Raw genomic sequence first — 26,326 nt, forward strand, 5'->3', positions numbered from 1 at the left:
CAACCGTGTGTATCCTAATGCTGTACAATTTACAATGTCGTTATGGTTCCTCTTCAATTCAAAGCCAAGTAGATGTGTCAAGTGATACTCAAGATGATGTTATCCACGGCAAGGGGTACTTATTATAGCATGCACTCCTTTATGAAAGACTGAGGTTACTAATAACACTGCTATACACCCTCCAAACACAAAAGAACATCAGTTAATAATGGCAGAAAGCTATGTACATGGGCATTAGGGGGACTGAAAACAACAGCGGTTTGCACCCAGTGAACAGAGCATGCGAGGATGTCACAGAACACGGCCTGACAGCTTCTGGTATTTTTACTCCAACATATCAAACAAATGTGTATTGTGCGGGGCCACATGTAATGCTCTAGGTTTCTTCAAAGTGATTTAAAAATACACAGTAAAATATAAATCCACTGAATTGGCACACACTAATATGAACGCGTGCGATTACAAGGTTTGGTAAAACACAGATTGAGAGCAGATGTGACAGAGATGAAAAGTCTCTGACAGAAAAGTTGACATAATAACAGGATGGGTAAAATTATACATCTTGTAGCTACAAAGGAATCAAACTGTGGGCATTAGTTACTTCAGTCGGAAAAGCCCTTCGCATGAAACCACAGATCCTTTTAAATTGTGTGTAATTTATAGTCTCTGCAACAGATAACAAATTGATCTGTGAGTGTAATAATTCCAACAGTGTAGATTATCCCCCCTGCAAGAATTCATACTAAAATATCAAGATGAACGCTGCATGCTTGACTGACCTCCTTAAACAGACTGAAGACTTTTTATACACACACCTCCAGCATGCAACCTACATTGGCTTAAAGCGGCATTTAGACAATATTTGCAGTAAAAGTTGTATTTCTTACCCTCATAAATCTTTTTTTTTTTACATGCGCCATCTCTTTTCTACATCAGGGGCTGTTAATGTTTTTGATCTGTGCATCTTTCTATTGCCTCCTCGCTTATCTGATAAAACTATAAGGCCACGTTCACAGTGGATGTTGCGTTCCCTGTGACATCAGGAAAGCCCCACAATGGATCACCACATGTTTTGCTCCTGTTCCTTCAGGTGCAGTAAAGCATACAGTCAATGAAAAGTATGCTTCACTGCCCGGTTCACATCTGCGTTTGTGAGCCAAACGGATCCGGTGAGTGAATCCGGTCTCCGCTTCACCGGATGGCTCTGTGCACACTGCCAAATGGAAAGTGAAAACGGATCTGATCAACGATCGATCAGATCAGTTTTCACTCAGTTTGCCAACAAATAGATACCTAATGCTCTTTTGCAGCTGACAGTAGAGGCTTCCTCTTTTTCCGCTGTGACTACACAGCACACGTCATGTGACTAGTCACATGATGCGTCATGTAGTCACATGACGCGGAAGCCTCTACCACTGGCTGCAAAAGAGCATAAGGTTTGTATTTTACCATCCCTCACCCACCCGCCTGGCCACTGCACCCTCCCGCCGCTTAGGTTCGCATCCCCCCATCTCCCGTGGAATAGTAAATTTCTTCACCAGTGTGAAGAAACGTTCCATTTTCCATTGCCCCAATGCTGCAGCATTTTTTGTCCGGTTCCGTTCCGCTGGGCAGAACGATTCTGGAAAATTAGGGCCTGCAGCGATTTTTCGATCCGGGGACCGGAACGTAACCCTACCAACGGACGCACATGAACGGTCCAATAGGTGAACACATCCGTTTCAATTGTATAATATACGTTCCGCAAAAAAACGCAGATGTGAACCCGGCCTGTTAACACCACACTGTGGTAATACTGTAGAAGATGTTGGTGCTATATAAATACTACCTAATAATAACTATAGCTCAGATTACATACAAGAGCAAAGCTGCCTCAAGTAGATGGATCTTTTCCTATCTTCATTATCTGTATGACATGTGATCTTTAGGCCTGGGTTATCAGGACAGGTGCACGGAAAACTGGGACAAAAGTGCAATAGTTACCCAGGCGACCAATAAGTATTGCAGTTTCACTTAACTGCTGATGTCTAATAGGCCTCAGTTCCACTTTTGCTCCAGTTTCCTGAGCACTTGATAAATCAACCTCTACAATTCCTGGATGTAACACCTTATCCTTATAAACAGAACTGTCTACTCTAAATACACAAACCTCTGTATGTACGTGTTTAGTGAGACGTGTATAAAACCTTACAGGGGGGGGATGAGGTACTGCCGCGCTGTACTGTATATACATAAATGAGAGTGTACATTGTGGATCTTACCAAACATCATTTTAGCAAGTGTAAAGAAACAAACCCAGTTGCAGACCCTAAGGATTACCACTGTCAGGTGGCCAAGAATGAGACAATGATAAATTAAAGCCTTGCTTGCTTACTAAAGACACACACTCCTACCTGTACATGAGCCCAGTGACGTACTATGGGCTTTAAAAAGACAATAATGGATCAGTGGTTTCCATGACATTGAAGGCTATATTGAGAGATTTAACTCCACAGTGACTTCACAAGCACCACTTCTGAAGTGCGTTTTTTCCGATGGGTTGAGCACACGGTTGGGGGATGCAAAGAGGTTTATGTATGATTAATCTGATTCTTACACATTTACAACAAACCAATCAGTCCTTTTATTCCTAACTGCACAGGAAGCAATAACCAGAATGGAATAAAGTACTCCTTAGACCTGGTGTAAAGATCCCAGATAGGAGAGCAACTGACACACACATCCATAAATAGTGGTGGGGCTGGAGCACGCAAGGCTGGATATATACTTTTTTCCCGACCCTGAGCCAAGTATGAAGGGGCCACAGTGCCCTTCCCATTCCATGTGCAGCCCTCTTACATACGAACATTCCATGTACAGCTCACTTGTGAATCAGCTTCCCTGTTTTATGTGTTGCTCCCAATTTGCAGCAACCCCTATTTAAAGGGACTCCGAGCACCTCTCATGGCTGTGCCGTTAAGCATACCCACGAATATTTGAGTGTGTCCGCACACCTACATGCCACTTGTTTTATCTAAACTCCCCCTGGTATTGCCGCTATAAAATGCATGGGGCCAGACAACTTCCAACAAAGTCGTGCTGTTACCCCTCTGGAGGAGCCTCCTGCAATGGCCATGCATGTAACTTCCTCTTCATGCTTCATTCAGTGATTCTCTTCTCTAACACAGAGGATTACTCCTCTGACAGGGTGACCCAGAAGTTATAACATAGCCAAGATGGCGGCCACGATTTTTAAATTAAAATCGAACGAAAACTATTTGGTGTAGACCAGGCGATTCAGGCATCAATTGAAAGAGTAGAGCACAAGCTACAGAACAGTATGCATATTTAAGTACTTTGCAGTACTGGTCGGAGTCCCTTTAACACCCAGGTTTCCCCTTGAGCAGCAGCTGCTCAAGGCCCGGGCCTTTGTGGCCTTTCCTGTAATATAGCCCTAGTAGTTCATAGGAGCTGCGATGTGTAGGAAAAAGGTAATTGGTGTTCATCTTGCTAGATATGAAGAGCCTCAAGGGTAGCCCCCAACCTAATCAAAAGGGGAAACATTTTATTTTCAGTTGCTCTACTGATTCTGCTCTTGTAGTCCACCTCTTGCTGCAATATATGGAAAATGCTTAAAGGAATACTATCGATTGAAACGACATTTTTTTTTAATACTCTATATTAGTGTACACATTACCACTAGTGCTAGGGGCACTTTATTTATTCACCCAGGTCTCTCTGTCGCTATCCTCGCTTAAAAATGCATTTCTCACACAGCTCATAGTAGTTTGGGTCACCCTGAGCTGCTTGGTTACTCTGTCACACAGCTCACAAATATATTTCACTGTGTCACTCACAGCATGCAGCAGACATGAGGAGAAATAGGCTGATCAGAGGTGGTAACAGGTAACTAAATGAGCTGTAATATTGCTGGAATATAACTAGCTATACCACGAGTCTGTGTTTACACTCAGACTGGCTGCCTGCTTGAGGTGATTCACTCCAGGCTGCATCCACTTTACAAGCTGCTGAGAGGGGCAGACCACTTTCTACAATTAGCATTATTAGTATCTTTATCAGTAAAGAGAAGCAAAGATAATAAACACACATTGCTATAATCTTTAACCCCTTACCACCATATCAACAAGATTCTTTCAGCAAGGTGATAATTAAACTATAAACTGAGGAGTTGATAGCAACTCCCCTGTGCAGAGATATGGTCTAGCCCTCTGGGAGCTCAGTATTAGATACATTTTGTATCCAACACTGACGCCAAAACTGACGGAGGATTTTACAACTGAGAGGAACAGCTGTGTGAGGAATCAAATTGCTCCTAGTACTTGTCCTAATGTGTGCTACAACATACAGCATTTAAAAATAAATGCATACATCGATAGTATTCCTTTAATAAGTACCCTTTCAGTTTAGGCAAAAGTGCCAATAAAAGCAGCACAGGGATAAGTAACACAGAGGAACAATTACGATGATGAAGGTGAGAGATGCAGTGGAAACATTTTAGAAGCATGCGCAGTCCTGTCCGCATGCCTTCTCAATCGCATTCCTGTGGCTGGGAGTGTCCTGCGCATGCGCTGTTAGACTCCTTTGAGAACCACACAAGCGTAGAACGCTCGCGACAATGGGAGTGCAATTGAGGAGGCGCATGGACGGGACCATGCATGCGCAATAACTGTGACTAGGATTGCAGATGCAGGTCTTTCTGAGGGGGCAGCGGCACATAGGAGGGGGGCCCAGAGGCCACGGAAGGGCCTGACAGACTACAAGGCTGGAAGTAACCCCGGGAAAGTAAAAATCCATTTTCTTGGCTCCGTTCAAGTGTGCTTTAAAGAGGAAGTGCAGTGAAAATAACAATATATAAAACTGCTTATTGTTTAACCACTTCAGCCTACAGCTTTGAAAATCATTCATTCGCTAATAACTTTATCGCTACTTATCAAAAATTAATTTATCTATATCTTGTTTTTTCCGCCACTAATTAGGCTTTCTTTGGGTAGTACATTTTGCTAAGAATTCTTATTTTTTTAAATCCATCTTAACAGGACAATTAAGATAGAAATGGAAAAAAATCATTATTTCTCAGTTTTTGGCCATTATAGTTTAAAATTAATACATGCTACAGTAATTAAAACCCATGCATTTTATGTGCCCATTTGTCCCGCTTATTACACCGTTTAAATTACGTCCCTATCACAATTTATGGCACCGATATTTTATTTAGAAATAAAGGTGCATTTTTTCAATTTGCATCCATCACTATTTACAAGCTTATAAATTTTTAAAAATTTAATAAGATACTCTCTTGACATGTATATTTAAAAAGTTCAGACCCTTAGGTAACTATTTATGTAGTTTTTTTTTATTTTAATTGTAATTTTTTTTATTTTATTTTTTTATACAAAAATGTATTTGGGTAATTTTAGTTTGTGAGGTAAATAGCTAATTTTAGATGTAATATAATGTATTTCTTTAATTTAATAAATGTATGTGGGTGCAGTTTACTATTTGGCCACAAGATGGCCACATTCAAAAAATTCCTGGATCCTGGGGGCAGCGGGAGCGTGCGTGCGCGCGATCGCGCGCACCACACAGCTGCAGCAGCAGTGCCTATCTGGACGGATATATCCGTCCAGATATGGCGAAGTGGTTAAAATAATCTATAAATGAAAATTGTCAGCGTTTGCTCAATGTAAAACCTTTTCTCCGATTTACATTCTGAAATTTATCACTGGTGACATCTTTAGTCCTGCCACGTGATCTGTACGGAATGTTCATTGCTGAGAGTTCTATTGTTCATTAGCGGGAGTTCTATGCACAGAGGGAAATACTGCTTACTTGGCAGTTGAAAAAAGCTGTTATTTCCCACAATGCAACAAGGTTCACAGACCGCAAACTGTCAGTACCTTGGTTGTGACATCACACTGTGGGAGGGGTTCCACCACAATATCAGTTAAACAGACCCCGATGATCTATTTGAGAAAAAAAATAATTTTCTGTGGGAAAGTGGGTGGCTACTGATTGGAATGAAGTTCAATCCTCGGTTAAAGTTTCTCTTTAAGTGTAAGCACACTAAGGCCCATTTTCCACTTGTGCGAGACACGATACTGTCACAGCTGTGACGTGTCTCGCAGCTGAATCCCTCTAGCCGCGCTATGCACAGCTATGGCATTGGGACGAGTGACGCGAGTATTATGCTGCTTTTCCCCAGCCATAAATTCGGATGCTCTGCATAGAGTTCTAGAAGCTGCCAAATTCCCTATGAATTTGTGGCCGAGGAATTGGGCCATTTTCGTATAAATGGAAACCTAGCCTTACGCTTTAAAGATAAATATATTAAATGCACTTAATGAGGGGCACCGTAGTGACGTATAGTAGAATGCAGTAAATTATTTAGGATTCCCACTTTTACATTAATATTCCTGGTTTCAGCATAAGAAACATATCAGAATATGCAAAACTGAGAGGAAAGATTTTATTATGGGGAAAAATACTAAATAATTTATAAATTAATATTGTTAAAAATAAGCAATTTTATTTATTACATTATTTTCAGTACAATTCCTCTTTAGTTAAATATACAGAATGAAAGACAACAGTATCCACAGGGCATACTAATCAGAAGAAAAGGGAATGATGTGGGCTTTGCTGTGTGCTCCACATAATCACCTCATAATGCACACAGCACATTAGTGAGATCCAGAGCATATTTTACTTTCATTTGTTTTTGCCAATCACAGGACTGTAAGGACTGTAGCAAGGACAGCTAAATGTAAAGACTGATGTGAATGATTTAATATTCCCTTTACAATGCTGCACAGTCCTTCTGTGGCAACTTTTTTCTAATGTAGTTCTATACATTTCCACAATGATTTTTAAAAGAAAACTCAAATGCAGTTGAAGTGTGGACTTTCAGTTGTAATTCAGTTGGTTGAAAAAAACAATTGCACATGAGGCAACTAAAGCATTTTTAACACAATCCTTTCATTTCAGGGTCTTGAAAGGATTTAGACAATTAACTCAGACTATTTCATGGGCAGGTGTGGGTAAGTCCTTTGTTATGTCACTATCCATTAAGCAAGATAAAAGGCCTGGAGTTGATTTGAGGTGTTTTGCTTGCATGTGGAAGGTTTTGGTGTAAATAGACAGCATGCAGGCGAAAGAAGCCATCCTTAAAGTGAACCTCCGGACTAAAAATCTACTCAGCAGAACTGAAAAGGCTCGGTGTTTCTTTAACAGTTTCACAGCATCAGAACTTTGTTTTTCTTACCAAAGCATCATTTTTAGCTGCATTTTTATCTAAGCTCCATCCATCAAAGTAAAAAAGCCCGGGATTTTTTTCCCTGATGCTGTGCAGAGCATGATGGGATTTCCTATGTTGTTATTCACGTTGCCTAGCAACTGGGAGAGGTGCTCAGGACACAGGACAGTTGGAACGGTGTCTCATGCTCCCTGTCACCTCCTTTCAACCAAAAACATGTCTGCCATCATGAAATCAAACATTTGCCTGTTCTTTTAAAACAGGGTGGGTAAGAGATTATATTACCTATTTTAATTAACATAACTAATGTAACTTAATGACAGTATGTTTGTTTAGGCTGGAGTTCCCCTTTAAGCTGCAAAAACAGAAAAAAACCCATCCAAGAAATTGCTACAATATTACAAGTGGAAAAGTCTACAGTTTTGTAGATCCTGAGGAAGAAAGCAAGCACTGGTGAGCTCAGCAAAAAGATCTGGATGGCCACATAAGAAATCAGTGGTGGATGATTGCAGAATAATTTCCGTGGTAAAGAGAAACCTCTTCACAGCAGCTAACCAAGTGAACAATAATCTCCATGGGGTAGGCATAGATATCAAAGTCTTCCATAAAGAGAAGACTGCATGAAAGTAAATACAGAGGGTGCACTGCAAGCCAAGGTGCATAAGCCTCGAGAATAGAAAGGCTATAGATTGGACTTTGCTAAAGAGCCAGCACAGTTCTGGAAAAAAACATTCATTGGACAGATGAAACCAAGATATACTTCTACCAGAATGATGGCAAGAAAAAAGTATGGAGAAGGCATGGAACAGGTCATTATTTAAAGCAGGGGTCCCCAAACTTTTTTACGGGTCAATATACTTTAGACTGCCGGGGGGCCGAAGTGTACATAAAATGTAGAAATACATTACATTGAACCTAGGTAGTGTAAACAGAGCCTGAAACCCAATTCCCCCACACGCAAAGCAATCAGTGTTCAAAATACATACTGTATTTTCAAAAGTCCCCCCAAAACAACCCCCTTTCCCCAGTAATTGCAAGCAGGCTTGCTCATATCCGAATTCGGGAGATACCTGGATAGTTCTATCCGAATATATCTCCCAGTAAAGCTGTACGGGGGGGGGGGGTGTCAGTATTCCCTGTATGATGTCTTCTTCGGTCCGTCCCTGGCGCCTCCCATGATGCTCTCCAAGCGCCGCATGCGCCGGTTACGTAACTACAAACACGTGACCGGTGAATGCGGCGCTCGGAGTGCATCGTGGGAGGCACCAGGGAAGGACCGAAGTAGATGTCATACAGGTGATATTGACCCCCCCCCCCCAGATATCTGGATAGAACTATCCGGGTATCTCCCGAATTCAGATTTCAGCAAGCCTGATTGCAAGGACTGCAAATTATCCACCCCTACACACACACGCACACACGCTGCTTTTATATTACCTCTAACCCCGCCATCCCCCCACCACTACCACAATGTTTTTGCGCACCAGACAGTGAAACATATCCAGGTGACAACCTGCCATACAATTGGACAGCAGTGCCACCTAATGCAGAATTGGATTGGAAGCCAGCAAATTACTTCTTGCTGGCTTCCATGTGGATACGTGGTGCCAGCACTGCTGCCGCATCTATAAGTAATACATTTTGTGTATGGAGGGCCGGTATAAAAGCCTCAGGGGGCCACATTCGGCCCCCGGGATTTAGTTTGAGGACCACTGATCTAAAGCATACCACATCATCTGTAAAATACGGTGGAGGCAGTGTGATTGCTTGGGTATTTATTGATGATGTGACACAGGACAGACGCAAAAAAAAAAAGAATTATGAGGTCTTCAAAAATACTGTCTGCTCGAAAAACAGCTAAATGCAGTCAAATTGATTGGGCAGCATTTTATGACACAGATAGACAATGACCCAAAACATACAGCCAAAGCAACTCAGGAGTTTATTAAAATAAAGAAGTGGATAATTCTTGAATGGCCAAGTCAGACATCGCCTGATCTTAACCAAATTAAGCATGCATTTCACTTGTTGAAGACTAAACTTCAGACAGAATAGCCCGCAAACAGCATCTGAAAGTCGCTGCAGTAAAGGCCTGACAGAGCATTAAAATGGAGGAAACCCAGCATCAGGTGATGTCCATGAGTTCAAGACTTCAGGATGTCATTGCCAGCAAAGGCTTTTCAACCAAGTATTAGAAATGAACAATTTATTTCCAGTTATTACATTTGTCCAATTACTTTGCGCTCCTGAAATAAAAGGATGATTTTAAAAAATGCTTTAGTTGCTGCACATTTTTGCAATTGTTTTGTTCACCCCACTGAATTAAAGCTGAAAATCTGCACTTCAACTGCATCAGAGTTATTTCATTTCAAATTCATTGTGGTAATATACAAAACCAAAATTAGAAAGGGCCCATTCACACTGGGGAGCGCAAAATGCAAAATCGTGAGCGTTTTGCAGAGGGATTTTTAGCGTATTTTTCACTGTACTTTTTCGTGATTGCAATTTTTTTACATTTGAACCGTGTCGCTCTAAAAATAAGGAAAAGCGCTGGATGCACCGGGTTTTCATTTTCCGTAAATTGTGAATCACAGGCGATCGCTGCAGTGAGATCATTACCATATACTATTGGCGCTTTTCAAATCTGCAGACAACGCCCGCAAATCGCTCCAGTGTGAATGGCCCTAAAAAGTTGTCTCTGTCCAAATATTTATGGACCTAACTGTACTTCTCCCCGTTATTGAAATGTCTGTGCTAACCAAGAAAAAAGTAGAGTTTCTCTTTAATACAACACATTTTATAGTTGAGGATGCAGAAGATCTATAAGAATTATTCACAGAGGAAAAGTTATAGCCCATTTTATTAAAAATTATCAGCCTGAGGGCTGAAATGCAACAAGAAATGTTTTTTTTTTCTCGGATATTATAGAATTAATGTTCAGAGTTTGCATTTGGGCCTTTGGCTTTTAATATAGCCTCTGACACGCACTGTACATCTTGAAATGAAAGAACTGTGACATTGTTTCATCATCCAGAAAAGGACATTCAATACCTTCCACTAGTAATCTGCTTTAGAGTAGGAGTACTAAGGGTATAGTGTTCCAAGCCATCTACTACTGAGTACACAGTGGTATATAGTCTGTTTTAAAAATGTATCGATAGCTGGAATTAAAAATGGAAAGATACTTGGAAAACCCTATCAAATTTGGCACTATGGGAATGTTGAACAGGATTCAGATAATATACACAGGTAGTCCCCGACTTACGAACGACCCGCCGATACGAACGGCATGGATTCTGTGTTTCCATGGGAACATGTAAAAAATGTTTTCAAATTGGACTTGTAGTTTTTGAGAAAAATCGATTTTAAAAAATTCAAAGAAAAAATTGCTTTTAAACTTGTATAAGCTGTTACAGAGGGCAAAAGTGACACAGCGGGAAACACTGGAGGCACAGAGGGGGTACCCAGGTATGAGATAGGGACCAGGAGCGGATCAGGCACAAGGAGGGAACCAGCAATAAGCCTGGGTGGACAAGTCCACAGGTTCTGCGGGAGTCACCCTGCTTTGTCAAGACCGAGACCCTGAGTTGATTGAGCACCGCCTCACTTTCCGAATAAGATGCGACACCCATGCTGTTGCCAAGCCGCAACCGAATCAGAATTCGAATGCGTCCTGCGGAAAACTGCAGCGGCTAATTTTTTTTGTGTGGAGGGGGTGGGTGCACACTACTTCGCTTGCAGCCTATTGACTCCCATACGCCATCATTCCTCGTCTGAAATAGAGTGTGGAAAACAGACGCAATTGGAGGCTAGTGAAGAGAGCCTAATGTATATTGTGTACATTGTGTTTGTATGTAGGGGACTGCTTGTATTGTGAGGCAGAAGCAGTCCCTTTCACAAATCAGGGACAATCTTGTAAAAGGCAAAACAAATAAAATAAAAGACAACTCCACTGTACAAAAGGTAAAACTTGTTACAATCAGAGATGGATGAAGATGTAATGGGACCCTAGACAAGGTAGTAGATTTGAGGCCCCCTTGTGGTCCTTTTAGTAAGCTGAGGTTAAGAGGTCAAAGAAGGTGCCAGTTGGGCCCCTCACACCCAGTAGGCCCCAAGCACCTGCCTAGGTTGGCTAGTGGATAATCCTGCTCTGATTATAATTACGTATGTGTGGGGATTCAGATTATCAGTGACCAGTTACGGCAGGGATGAATAACAACAACTGCATATAAAGCGCTCAAAAAAGAGGAATAGAAATGAAACAGTGAGGTAACCGTATCACAGATCCATCATACTGGCTTTTCTAGGAGATGTTAACGGACCTCCATCATTATTCACAAATTTCAATCAAGAGCAATTTCCTGGCAATATGGAATACATATTAAACTACCGGACCGGCTTTCATTTCCCCCTTGCTCTTTCCTTTATTCTTCAATTCAGTGTAAAGCCACGGCAAATGTTTAAAGCGCAGAGCATAGCAATGGGATTTCTCTCTTTCTAATGCGCATTCCCTTTCAGCGCAAACAAAGGCCCACCGAGCAGCTTCTTCAAGAGTGTAAAAAAAGAAATACTATTTGCGGAAACATAGATCATCACCAAACATATGGCAGGGACAAAGCCAGGATGAGATCTGATTTGTTCCGCGGCTTTATTTCATTCCTCCCAATCCAAATAATCACCGGCGCCTGGCTTACAGTTATTCAAAATAAGAAATCTGAACAGCTACGGAAAAGAATACTTCACTGATATTAGAAATTATCTGCCACCACTCCGCTGGCCACACAAATTGTTTATGCTTTTTTATGTCACTTGTATCTAAGGCAGCCTATTCCTTCTCCAGCGAGGCTTCTCATTGCTGTATGTGTGACCGAGATGGTGTAACAGACAATAGAGGATAAAAGAGGAATGAAAAGGACTTTTGCGTGCCTGCAGCTCTTTATATTTGATCCGGAAATCCAGCAAATGCATTTTTATTTTTCTGTCAGGTTTTCATTGCTTTTGGTATCTTCGTTAAAGGGGAACTTCAGCCTAAACAAACATACTGTCATTAAGTTACATTAGTTATGTTAATTAGAATAGATAGGTAGTATAATCTCTTACCCACCCCGTTTTAAAAGAACAGGCAAATGTTTGTGATTCATGGGGGCTGCCATCTTTGTCATGGGGCAGCCATCTTTTTGGTTGAAAGGAGGTGACAAGGAGCAGGAGACACAGTTCCAACTATCCTGTGTCCCGATTATCCCTCCCAGCTGCACACGCTATGCTTCAAATGTCAAATTCAAAATGTAAAAGAAAAAAAAAATTGCACCAAAACAGCAGAAAGAGAACAACAACATCAGAAATCCCATCATGCTTTGCACAGCATCAGGGGAAAAAAGCCCGGGCAGTTTTCTTCTGTGCAGCTAAAAATGAGGCTTGTAAAAGAGAAACAAAGTTCTGATGCTGTGAAACTGTTAAAGAAACACCAAGCCTTTTCAGTTCTGCTGAGTCGATTTTTAGTCGGGAGGTTCACTTTAAGCAGATTAAAACATATTGGCATGTTAATTGGTGGTCCCCCCCAAATCTAATATAAGGGTTGCTTCAATAAGCTCTGGGACCGTGTTCTTGTAATTAAAGCAGAATGAAACCCAGCATTTTTTTTTTGCTCTAAAAAATTATTTACAGCATATTACATACAACCAGCATTTTTTTTTACTAGAACAGCATTCAAAGGGTTACACACAGGTCTGGGAAGTTCAGTGCAGAGAAATCTGGATGCATCCAAAGTGGAGATAATGTTATCTTGTGTTTACTTCATTGTATCAAGTGAGGAATGTGACACATTCTCTGACTGTGCAGAAGCTGCTGGACACAGACAGGAACTCAAAGCATTTCTGCCTTCAATACATAATGAATAAAACCAGTTATAAATAAAATGTAAAGTCAGCACTCAAAGCAAAAAACTGTACTTTTGGGAACTTGTAATTTCTAAATGAATAATAATACTTATGCACAAACGCAAATATGATAACCATATGGCATATAAAAAGTAGGATAACATGTTTTTATTGAATATTATGTCAGGGTTTTAGACCGCTTTAAGGCACCAGGAAATTTGGGCGCCCCCTGCTCCTGCAAAAGTCCCAGCGGCGTTAATTACCATTTTCCCTCATGGCTGCCATGAACTTGGGAAGTAAGATATAATTCTGCTGCCAGGTATTGGTGGCAGCCAAATTATACCGTTTTTAAATTAATTTGGGCTCTGTCTTTTTGAAGGTGCCCAAATTACTGAGTGAGCGCAGCTATAGCCATAACTCACATTATGGCCTATGGCTGTGCTTGGTGAACCCAAATTTCACCACTTGCGCTCACTGTGGCCACATGACCTGATCACACGTCACTGCAGCACAGCAGATCACAGTGACACTGCCTCTGTGTGCCATGCCAGCACCTGCGTATGTCACTAATTAAGGCACTGTCTGCAGCGTAGTCACTGGCAGGTCCTCCCCATCAGCCCCCACCACCAGCAGCATGGATACAGGACACCACTCGCTGAGACAGTGAGGGTAGAGACAAAACGCAGTGGCAAATTGCAGCAAAAGTTCAACATTTGTGTCAAGAGCACAAGGCGGCTATGCAGTGTCAGCAACGGACGTGGCCATTAACCGTGCATAAGATACCATATTGACGTTGGTGGCAAAGGGGCCACCAATTCCTTCTCTGCCCAGGGCTACCGCAAGTCTAGAGCCGCCTCTGATATAAGGCTAATCAGGTCAGTCTGAAATCAGCCCTGATCTGGAAAGAACACATGTGAGGAGTGTGCTGGGCTACACAGGTAATCTGAATTTGTGCGGTTTAAAGTCTTGTCCATGTAGAGTGCGTTTCAGGGCAAGTATTAGACATGTCCTGTGTAGAGAGGGTCTCATGCTCAAAGTTTAATTAGAGGCCATTACGTGGCAAGGTGTTTATTTTATATTTTATTTTCAGTTCTTCTGTACAACGTGTAAATGCATGTACAGGGCTGGTTCACACTGCAAGAGCTTTTTTAGTGCTAGTGACTTGAAAAGCTCGTGCTAATGCAATGCTACTATGGGTGATTTTTATTAAAGCGGGACTAAAAACTCTGTAAAAATAAATAGAGTTTCACTTACCTGGGGCTTCTGCCAGCCCCCTGCAGCTGACCTGTTCCCACGCAGCCACTCACTGATGTGGCTCACTTTCACTTTGCGCAGTTCGGGTGAACTGTGCATGCGCGTCCCTGGCCACGCGCCTCCTCATTCAAGTTCCTGTAGCAGGCGCAGTAGAGATTCTCTCGTACTGTGCCTGCACAGGGTACTCCTGGCTACAGGAACACGTACTAGGATAAGCATGGCCAGGGCGCAATGGAGGTTGACTTAGAAGTCTACCTCCTTTAAAGCGGAACTGTAAATAGTTTTTAAACAGTGTTTCACTTACCTGGGGCTTCTGCAATCCCCCAGCAGCCGCCCTGTCCCGCGTCGGTCCTGCCTGAGCCTCCGTTCTCCCGCCGCTAGCTGCTTTCGGTTTCGCCGCTGGGCCACTGTGCCTGTGCGGCTTTGGCCACGGGTATCCTTTCTTTGCGTCCCCTGCTATTGCAGAGGGGAACGCGAAGAAAAGATACGCTCGGCCAGAGCCACGCTGGCATCGACTTAGAAGTCTAGGAACAGAACGGAACGGCGGTGGGAGAGCGGAGGCTCGGGCAGGACCGGCGCGGGACAGGGTGGCTGCTGGGGGCTTGCAGAAGCCCCAGGTAAGTGAAAACCTGTTTAAAAACTATTTACAGTTCTGCTCTAAGGGAAAAAAGTGAGGTGCGGTGGGGGAACGGAGGAGTGTGAGGTACACAGGTCGGTTGCGGGGGGCTGGCAGAAGCCCCAGGAAAGTGAAACGTATTTTTTACGGAGTTTTCAGTTCTGCTTTAAATCACTCGCTCAAGTGGGATCACACCCATAGCCTTACATTAGCAAGTGCTTTTCAAATTACAAGTGCTTAGAAAAAGCTCTTGCAATGTGAACCTGCCCAACTAGCCTGTAGAGCAGAAATAAACTTGGTGTTGGTGAAATATAAAGACTTTTTTTGTATCAAAAACAAGTTTCTGTGCCTGTCCCAGATGGCAAAACACCCACTACCTATCCCCTCGTGTCACAATAGATATAAGAAAGGTTTTCGATGGTAAATCCAGAATAATATACATAGAATGGTTATCCTGACTTTAGTGCATCCTTCCATATGTCCTTGCAGTGCCTCTTTAAGTAAGCTCATAATCTACAAATAAACCTAGTGCTGGCAGAATGATTTGGTCAGAGCTATTACAAAATTAATTAAAAAGGATTAGGTGGATAATTGGCTACTGGGTGCACCCAGATTATATGACAACAAAAAAACGACATTTATTAAATGTCTGAATAGATTAATGGACATGACAGGAGGCAGAAAAAAAATGAACTAACGAAACATCCTCCAATAATAAAATCTTACATTTTGAGTGGGACGCCCCATGTCGTCTGAAGCAATAATATTTCAAGGTTACGCATTTCAAAATATTCTGTAAAACAGGCATCATCATTTGCCATGAATGTGCACCAGAAATAAAGACCAAATACACAATGAAATAAATTGGTCATGATATAAAGGAAAAAAATCACAGTAATTTGAAATGAGAATAAGCAAGGTGATACAACTCAGAGCCCTATGAGAGTTATTCCACAACTGTAAAGGTAACAGTAAGCTACTCTACATATGCCCATACATCAGGCGATTTTGCGGGTGGATCGCCCTTCCGATTCCATAATTTTATTAAATCAGAGGAAAAACTGTGCTGCAACATGTCCCCCGATCGATGTTTAGATAACAGCATTTGAAACCCTGACAACCGATTTACCCCCCGGACAGTGTCCCCAAAGTGTAAAATGCTGCCCACCCCGGTTTAGGTCTGACGTGTCCTCTGGCATGATTCCTGGCCTCCTCCTCTATCACTGTGGTAGCCTGTACCACGTGACATCATGCGTCCGGTGCCTCGTGGTACAGGCTATCACAGTGACTGCAGATATGGCGGTGATGGCCAGGAATTGCGCTGGCAGATAGGTGAGATTTTAGTGTGTTTGGGAACATTTTTAAACTTGGAGGGTGACCAGACAGGTTGCAGCAGCACTAGGCCAATTTCAGAGAGATTTCATGCTGATCAGAGACAGATCTGTCTCATGGTCAACCTGCTTAATGTATGGGCCACTTACCTCATACAACAAACAAACATAGGTGTCTTCACTCAGCATCCTACCGACTAATGTACTGTAAAGAAAGCTAGAGATCCATTTAAAGCCCTGTTTAGGGCACAAATTACTCCCTAGTCTTGTGTAGGCACATAATTACAGAGCTTGTTTATGTTTGTCTGGATATGTGCTTGCAGTGTGACTGTAGAAAAATTCAGGTGCCAGGCATTTTGCATTTGCAGTCTGTCAATTGCATTTGCATTCCGTTTGACAGACACATCCTATTGATGACATAGTTTTAGATCTTTGCCCGGACATAGATTGGGGGGGGGGGGGGGGGGGACTTCTCAGCCCCTTATAGACATTGTGCACGTTTATACAGGCCTCAATTCACGGAGCTTTATCAAACACTTCATCAAACATTTGATAATTTTCCTCAAGGGTAGAATCTAATTTTGAATTCACTAAGGTGTTATAGATGTATTGATCATTTCATCGATAAAACATTCGATAACTCTATAACACCTTAGTGAATTCAAAATTAGATTTTACTCATGAGGTAAATTATCAAACGTTTGATAAAGTGTTTGATAAAGCTCCGTGAATTGAGGGCACAGTATTAGGAAGCAGGAATCAGGAGTGCCTGAAGTATTGTATTGAATAATGCTTTTGCCTGGGCTCCCTTTTCAGCTTAGTGGCATAAATGCAGTGATGTGGATGGGTCATGGAGGGATCCAGTGAGAATTACATTAACTGCAAATTACACCGACTGCTAAAACTGATTATAGCAAGGGACAAAACATGTTTTTTAACGGTGTTGGTTTTGTTTTTTTTACATTTAGAATGATTTGGATTTATATAGCGCCAACGTATTACACAGTGCTGGACAATAAATAAGGTTAGTAGCCCCAGTAATTAAAGTTCATGTTATTCAGCGGGAAGGTTGGACTATCAAGTAGGATAAATAATGAGGGGAGTGCCCTGTTAAAGTCTTACAAGGGAGTGGGGATACATTAAGAGGTTTGCAGCTGAGAGAGTTAGGGCATTGGCACGGCCAGGTAGGCCTTCTTAAAGAGATGAGTTTTGAGGGCTTATTTAAAGTTGCTGAAGAAGGGGGCAAGCCTGATGGTCAGTGGGAGAGATTTCCACAGGATGGGGGTGGCTCTAGTAAAGTTGTGTAGTCGCACATGGGAGTGCGAGATGCGTGGGGTGGTTAGGAGGTCATCGGAGGATTGGAGTGGGGGCCAGGTGTGTATCTGCTGACCAGGTCAGAGATGTAGGTCGGGCAGGACTAGTGTATACGTTTGTTGGCCAGACATAGGATCTTTAGGCGCAGTCTATAGCGGATCAGGAGCCTGTGGAGGGATGGAGCCGGAGCGGTGGGAGGAGTAGTATAGTCTGCCCGCTACGCTTATGTTGGATTGTAGCCTGACAGGAGTGTGTTGCAGTAATCGAGGCAGGAGATGATGAGGGCATGGACGAAGAGTCTGACAGTGTCAGTGGTTAGGAAGGAGTGGTACTTTAATAATAATACTACTATTTAAAATAATTGTACAGCACTGATAAATGTTTATAGTATTTTTAAGGAAGCTTACGTTTCACTTTAAAACACTTCAGCAATGTAGGTGGAGCTGGACAAAGCAAGCGTTCACAATATTTAGGCACGCAAGCTGCGCATGAGACAAGAATATCAATGAGATGGCGGGAAGTAAGAACTTTCAGGCATGTTGAAAAGGCCTCAGATGTATATTTTGCAAACCAATTCTATTCTTACATTAGGGCCACGTCAATCACTTTAGAAAATCGGCTTTTGATATATATTAACATAAAAAGACAGTTTCTTTCCTTTTAGCCCAAAATAGACAATACATAAATAAATAAATAAATAAAAAGCTGGACAATGGAAATGATTCATATAAAAAAACGAGCCTGCCTAGCCTATTGCTGTAGAAAGCCAGTGAGACCCGGCTAGGACCAGCAAGCTGCCGCTGAGCAGGCAAGGTGTGTAACAAACCGTTTGTGGCAGCTCTGGATAGCAGGCCGAAGGCATTGTGAAGGCGCTCTACTTGAATAAGATCTAATGTGAGCTTCTAGCAACAATCCTGACAGCAAACAACAGTGTGTGATGTAGTGAGACAGCATTGTGACAAGACCTTCTATAGTGGTGTTTTTTTGTATTTTATTTCTTTACTGGGAGGGGGTAATGGTGACACGGTGGGGGGGGAGGGAAACAAGATTAAAGCAAGTCCACTGATGAACGTGTGCAACTTACTAGGCTAACTAGAGTGTGATGAAATGGGTTATAAATCATCCCGATGCCACAAAGCATAATAATTGTGACAAATATCATCTGGTTCAGGGAGTTGGGCTCTGAGTTGGTGACGGATCATCCCATCTGCCAGGCTGCTTTCCTTCTCCAGAGAAAATAGATGGTAACGCAAGGCAGCAGCCGCCATCAGCCAGCATGCCCAGGAAGGATTAGCGAGGTTCAGCACAGGAGGGATGGCCATTATATTACAGAAATAGGTTGAGGCGCACAATGCGAGTGTGTGTGTGTGTGTGTGTCTCTGTAGTGTGTGTGTGTGTGTGTGTGCCTCTCTCTGTAGTGTGTGTCTTTGGTGTGTGTGTGTGTGTCTCTGTAGTGTGTGCATGTGTGTGAGTATGTGTGTGTCTCTGTAGTGTTTGTGTGTGTGTGTCTCTCTCTGTAGTGTGTGTCTCTGGTGTGTGTAGTGTGTGTGTATTTATGTGTGTGTGTCTCTCTGTAGTGTGTGTGTATAGGAATGCCTGGCTAATTTACATACGCTGCATATGTAAATTAGCCAGGCATTCCTATACACACACACACACACACACACACACACACACACACACACACACACACACACACACACACACACACACAAAGGAAAGCTAACATGAAAAATTATAACATTTAAAATGCATACATACAAAATGTACATTTCTCCCAGATTAAAATGCACTCTAAATGCCTTTTCGCCTATGTAGTAAAAATCAGATCTTGGACTAGACAATCTCCTCATGGGAGATGCATGCATCACTTTAATTCTTTACAAAAGCACTCCATGGAATAGGGTCTATACATAGATGCAGACCAGCTTCCCTACTCGCTTGAACATTATTTTGACAATTGGACTGAGTAACTCAGTATATCACTGAGAATCCCCCATGAGGAGATTGACTAGTCCAAAACCTTTCAGATTTTTCTACCTACTGAAAGTTACTGCTACAAATGAAAAAAAAAAAGTTATTTATAGTGCATTTTACTGTGGGAGAAATACACATTGATATGTATGTAGTTTAAACATTCCTGCAAGACAATCACGTCCAGGCGGCTGCTGCTGTGCTGTTGCGCACGTCTGCACGCTCCCGTGTGCCGCACCCCCTCCCGTTAGCCTGGAGATCAATGAATGGGAACATAGTTCCCATTCATTAATCTAAGTCCCTGGCAGAAAAAAACGACGGCTTCTTAACAGAAGCCGCGGCCTTTCTGAGCAAAACAAAAAAAGTTTCCCATCCTCCTTATGCTTCCTGGAAGCGAGAGTGTTCACTTCCAGGTCTAATAAAACATTTTTTTGACTGTGGCCAGCTTGTGGCCAAATAGTGAAACTATATCCGCATAGGTTTTTTTTTTAATTAAATAAACACATATTATTACATTTAAAATTAACTGTTTACTTCCTACAGCAAAAATTACCCAAATAACATTTTAAATGAAAAACAAAAAAAATTACAATTAAAAAAACAAAAAAAACAAAACATAAAAAGTTACCTAAGGGTCAGAACTTTTTTAATATGCATGTGTATTACTAACATTTTTTAAATTATAAACTTGTAAATAGTGATGGATGCAAAACTGAAAAATGCACCTTTCTTTCCAAATAAAATATTCACGCCATACATTGTGATAGGGACATAATTTAAATTGTGTAATAACCGGGACAAATGGGCAAATAAAATACATAGGTTCTAATTATGGTAGCATGTATTATTTTAAAGCTATAATGGCCAACAACTGAGAAATAATGAATTTTTTTTAAAAAAATTCTTATTTTTTTCTAAATGCATTTTAACAGGAAAATTAATTCTTAGCAAAATCTCAAGCCTAATTGGTGGTGGAAAAAAACAAGATATAGATCAATTCATTGTGATAATTATTTATAAAGTTATTGGCGAAAGAATGGGAGGTGAAAATTGTTCTGATGCAGAAGGTGAAAAATACCGCGGGCTGAAATGGTTAAACTGAATACAGCTCTCTACCACCACAGGAAGCTTCGGAAGTCTTAGGGAGCCTAAGTGCTCCCGAAGACGGATGGCTCCGTACTGCGCCTGTGCTAGTGTGTGCTCTCTCTCGCACCTACGCATGCGCAGTGCAGAACCGCTTGTCTTCAGGAGCACTCTGGTTCCCGAAGACTTCCAAAGCCTCCCATGGCGGGGGAATCAAACAGAGTAGCAAGTGCGGGAATGAGTGGACCGTGAAAGAAACAAGAAGGCTCTATAGAACCCAGAGCCTTCCCTCTTCTTAGGCAAGTATCTATTTTTTTCAGCTTCCCATTAGCCTTAACTCTATTAGTGCAAAGTAAAAAAACTACTGCAGAAAACAGTGTGTACAAAAAACCCCCAATATATTTACAGGGGACTTCAGCAACCTCAGCTTCACAGCAGAGCACGGCTTTCCTTCACCCAGTTCCAGGCCTCTCATATAGCCAATTCTGTTTGATTTGGTGATTAATCTTGTTCTCAGAAGAACCCGTTTATGATTATTGTATAACTGTGTATTAGCAAAATGCCCTATCACTTCCTATTATGGGGATTAGAAAATGGACCAATCATGACTTTGTTCCAATTACAAGCTGCATACATTTACATAAAACTAACATAGAATTACCATTTCATTGACTGGTAGTGGCACCATTGAGGGAGACAGGAAGTTAGTGAAATTTCTGCAACATAAACACCCACAGCAAAGAGGTAAAAAATATTTTAACATTTTTAGCCCTTTTTCAGCAGATTCCCCCTTACTTCCTGTCCTTTGTGACATCCATAAGAAAGCCTTCCCAATGTGGGCCCAAGTAGCAATCAGAGCCTGACAAAGGTTCTCTACTTTACTTGTGCTACCCAAGCCGCACATAACATTTGTGGGTGAAGTTGCAAGTGTAGATTAAAAACTGATGACATTTCAAAGGCAAAGGGGGTCGCACCAAATATTGATTCAATTAAAGAGACTCTGAGGTCTCATAAAAATGAGGTTTTTACTTTAAAAACCTCTTTAACCTAATTGCCCCTCCTAAAACGCTGCATCCTGCAACTGACAACACCATAAATCACCCCAAATTACCTGGGGGACATCGCAGTGCTCCTTCCACATAGAGGTAAAGCTTTCAGCTGCAGCTCTGCCTCTACACGCATCTATCAGCGCGGATCGCCGCCTCTTCCCCGTCCCTCTCAGTCTTCCTTCACTGAGAGAGGCGGGGGAGAGGCGGAGATACGCGCGGACTGACGCGCATGGAGGCAGAGCTGCAGCTGAAAGCTCTGCCTCCTCCAGCAGCAAAATCCAAGAAAGTCGTGCATTTTGCCGGGGGGGGGGGGGGGGGGGGGGGGAATTAGGGGTGATTTATGGCATTTTCAGCCGCGGGGATGCAGCGTTTTAGGAGGGGCAATTAGGTTAAAGAGGTTTTTAAAGTAAAAACCTAGTTTTTAGGAGACTGCAGAGTCTCTTTAACCTCCATGTCGGTTATCCCAAGCTGAGCTCGGGGTAACCTGCGCAGGAGGATTGCTCAGGCCCCGCTGGGCCGATTTTCACAATTTTTTTATTGCACGCAGTTATCACTTTGCTAGCTGCGTGCATGTCTCGATCGCCGCCGCTTGCCACTACCCCCGCGCTAGGCTAGCTACATTAATGGAAAAACATTATAAAAAATATAACGGCAACGGCAAGGGGGTTAAGAACTGACAAAAGTGGCAATCACATATTCTATCAGAATAACCCAACGTAACAGGCACCCATTGAAAATGTACCCAGCACCAGCCCATTTTTTAGGCTGCTAAGGAAAAAAGGCTCTGTGCAAGTTTGGGTGTCCCATAGGCACCCATGTCGTTATCTGTAATTGGGGAAAATTTGTGCATCCAATAAAAAAAAAAACACATAACAGGGCTGCCTGCAATGCAAACTGTGAGTACAAAAAGCTAGTGCAGTTATTAGGGTTAGGCATAGTGGAGGATAGGTTTGACATCAATGGGGGAGGAGGAGTGTCAGTTAGGGTTAGGCATCGTTGGAGGATAGGTTAGGCCGCGTGAGGGGAGGGGGGGGGGGGGGTGATAGATAGGTTTAGGCATCGTGGGGGAATAGGTAAGGGTGAGGACATTGGTGGTTCGGGTCAAAAAGGTTAGGCGTCGGGAGATGGAGTGGATTTGGCTTGGGTTAGGCATCAGTGGGGGGGGGGGGGAATCGGTTAGGGTTAGGTATCAGTAGAGGGAGGGCTTGTGAGAGAATCGGGTTAGGTTTAGTGGCAGTAAAATATTGGTAACAATTACTGATACTTTACTATCGGAAATACCATTGTACAATAGTACAATATAGGTCATTTTACCAATATTCTACTAGCGGCTATCTCGCGCACCCAATGTTCTGCACCGCCCATTTTGAAAGCATGCAAGTTACTCTAATAGTTATTTGCCTGACAACAGTTGATCAGGCAGTTTAGATGCCAAAACAAACCCCATGCTCTGTAACTGAGGGCCTACATAGATTTAGGATGACGCTTGTACTCAGAGTGGGGCTTTAGCAGAGAATTCATATCAAGGCTCCACGGCTTCCCATATATCTTCTGACAGGTGCAACAGATATTTTCCGATGCCTAATCACATTAAAAGGCGCCCATAGGTAACTCGACTTGGAAGATGATCAACCGATGCACTGAAACCACTGGAACTGGGCAGCAGAGAGACTAGGAGGGAGCAAGCGAGCAGCACAAACACTTTACTACACAATATTTCAGGTACAGGGCTACCACCACCTCTGTAAAGAACAGAGAGCCAACTATTATAAACCTGCGAATGAAAATTGTTAAACAGTCTGCTAAATTTCAGATAGAATCCTAGGCTTTCTGAAGATTCGCTTTTTGCGCGGCTTAAAGGGAAGGTTCAGGGAGGGTGGGTAAAAAAAAAAAATCAATTTCCACTTACCTGGGGCTTCCTCCAGCCCGTGGCAGGCAGGAGGTGCCCTCGCCGCCGCTCCGCAGGCTCCCGGTGGTCTCCGGTGGCCGACCCGACCTGGCCAGGCCGGCTGCCAGGTCGGGCTCTTCTGCGCTCCAAGGCCCGGAACTTCTGCGTCCCACGCCGGCGCTCTGACGTCATTGGACGTCCTCCGGGCTCTACTGCGCAGGCGCAGAACTACTGCGCATGCGCAGTAGAGCCCGGAGGACGTCCGATGACGTCAGTGCGCCGGCGTGGGACACAGAAGTTCCGGGCCTTGGAACGCAGAAGAGCCCGACCTGGCAGCCGGCCTGGCCAGGTCGGGTCGGCCACCGGGAGCCTGCGGAGCGGCGGCGAGGGCACCTCCTGCCTGCCACGGGCTGGAGGAAGCCCCAGGTAAGTGGAAATTGATTTTTTTTTTACCCACCCTCCCTGAACCTTCCCTTTAAAGAGGAGCTGTTAGGTATAAGGTCTCAGAGAAAATAAACACATATATCAGTAGCTAAAGATTGGCTGTACTTACATTACATATGCATTTCACTGTCCATGTTTGTACTTCACATAATTTTTATATAGTATTTGCAGAGAATGATGCTCCTGACAGCTCATGGCAGGTTCCATGTTTGTCTGTCTCCTATGAAGCCAAATGTGTCATGTCCTGCCTGCTTCCTGATGATTCCACTCTCACAAACGCTGGTAATGAATAACACTACTGTGCAGTGAATATTAATTAGCCATGTGGCTAGGAACAATAGCGGACTCCTGCAGTGTACTCTGCCCGAGATTTATTAGTGCTGTGAGCTAGACGGTTACATGCTGTTGAAACTTGAGCCTCACTAGCAGCCAGGGGAGGGCCCCAGAATGCTTTGCAGTATCTGTTATTCGGCTTGCGTCCTCCTTAGGAGCCTGGGAATACGGAGCCTTGCTGTCAGCAAACATCTAAAGTAAGAGAGATTTTTAACTGCAGTATTGCCTTTTTGGCTTCCTTCTAAACTGTTTAACACAGGAGAATGGAGGTTTAAATTAGCTTTTGCAGCCGGACAGTTACTCTTTAAAGGATACCACAACTGACATGTGGCATAATGAGATAGACATGGGTATGTACAGTGCCTAGCACACAAATAACTATGCTGTGTTCCTTTTTTTCTTTCTCTTCCTGAAAGAGGTAAATATCAGGTATGTAAGTGGCTGACTCAGTCCTGACTCAGACAGGAAGTGACTACAGTGTGACCTTCACTGATAAGAAATTTCAACTATAAAACACTTTCCTAGCAGAAAATGGCTTCTGAGAGCAAGAAAGAGATAAAAAAAGGGGGAATTTCTTATCAGTGAGGGTCACACTGTAGTCACTTCCTGTCTGAGTCAGGACTGAGTCAGCCACTTACATACCTGATATTTACCTCTTTCAGGCAGAGAAAGAAAAAAAGGAACACAGCATAGTTATTTGTGTGCTAGGCACTGTACATACCCATGTCTATCTCATTATGCCACATGTCAGTTGTGGTATCCTTTAAAGCAGGTATGAAGCTGAGAAAATGACTTTAAAAGGTATTTTATTATAAATGCAATATCAATAATTAATATATACATACAATTATTAAAGTAACAATTATAGAGAGGGGATAGCTCAGATAACATAAAAGGTAAAAATAACGAAAATAACTTTTGGAAGAAAGATATTCTTTTGTGAGGAAGTCCAAGAAAATACCTTTGTTTCAGAATAAAAGTCCATCAAAATGGTAGCTAGCCTGGGTTCCCGTGCTAGCTGCTTGCAATCCTTATGTGATGGTAAAATGGAGAACTGTTTGCTGAAAATGCTTTGTTTCTTTTAGGCTGTATTCACAGTGGGAAGCTGCGTTTTAATGCGACGTTAAAGTCGCAAGGTGTCTGCGTTAAGAGGTAACGCACTGCAAGCACTGAGTTACCAAAGTGCAAAATTTTTTATGCAACTTTAACGTTACAATGTGAAGGGCCCATAGGATTAGCATTGTAGTGCAGTAAGTTGCATTATAAGACTTTATAACGCACGACCATAACGTCCCACTGTGAATGCAACCTTACACAGATCTGCTCTGAGGGCATATCTCAGAGCCAGCCCCTGGGCTGGGGTTTGGGCTTTATTTTATTTTTTTGGGAATCTTAAGTCCAACATATATGACATTTTCATATCTCAGACCACATCCATCTCACACAAATAATAATAGCAAAGTCACAATCCTCAAAGAATATAGATCACATTGATACTAGGCATGAATATTGTAGGATATTTTGTTACTGAGAAATTTAAAAACCTGATTATGGCTTACCCCAGCTCCTTAAAAGGTGTACCAAAATGTTCAGTGGGACGTTGGCAATCACATGATATAATTTTCATAATTATAAGTATGGCATCTCTTAAAAAGGTAAACATCATACAATACAGCCATTCTAGATATGGCCACAGTGGCGCCTGTCTGTCTAGTCTCCTGCTGGGGGTACGAGAGGAATTGGCGTGGGAGACTTGGGTGCAGGATACAGCCGGTATATGGCTGATCCTGCTGCTGCACAAGTTCCCAGCCGTGTTAAATACTATTCTCCCTCCCGGCCGCCATGGATGGTGGGGAATGAAATAATTTAGCTTCCAGCAATTATTGTGTTTTAAAAGTAACTTCAGCTCCGT

The 26,326-nt window shown here is 42.6% G+C and overlaps 1 protein-coding gene across 3 annotated transcripts in view; it reads right to left on the minus strand.

Annotated features, from left to right (window-relative positions):
- Positions 1 to 26,326, minus strand: part of COX16 (cytochrome c oxidase assembly factor COX16) — a 175,109-nt gene that overhangs the window by 52,421 nt on the left and 96,362 nt on the right. The window contains exon 4 of one of the 3 annotated variants that reach the window (XM_068254081.1): positions 24,448 to 24,606. The exons of the other annotated variants lie outside the window; for them this stretch is intronic. Coding sequence (XP_068110182.1) covers positions 24,469 to 24,606 — 138 coding nt within the window. The 3' untranslated portion in view covers positions 24,448 to 24,468. Of the gene's footprint in view, positions 1 to 24,447; positions 24,607 to 26,326 lie in introns of those variants that run through there. 3 annotated transcript variants of the gene reach the window in all.

The sequence above is a fragment of the Hyperolius riggenbachi genome, chromosome 9 (genome assembly GCF_040937935.1).
Source record: "Hyperolius riggenbachi isolate aHypRig1 chromosome 9, aHypRig1.pri, whole genome shotgun sequence".
In the NCBI taxonomy this organism is placed as follows: domain Eukaryota; kingdom Metazoa; phylum Chordata; class Amphibia; order Anura; family Hyperoliidae; genus Hyperolius; species Hyperolius riggenbachi.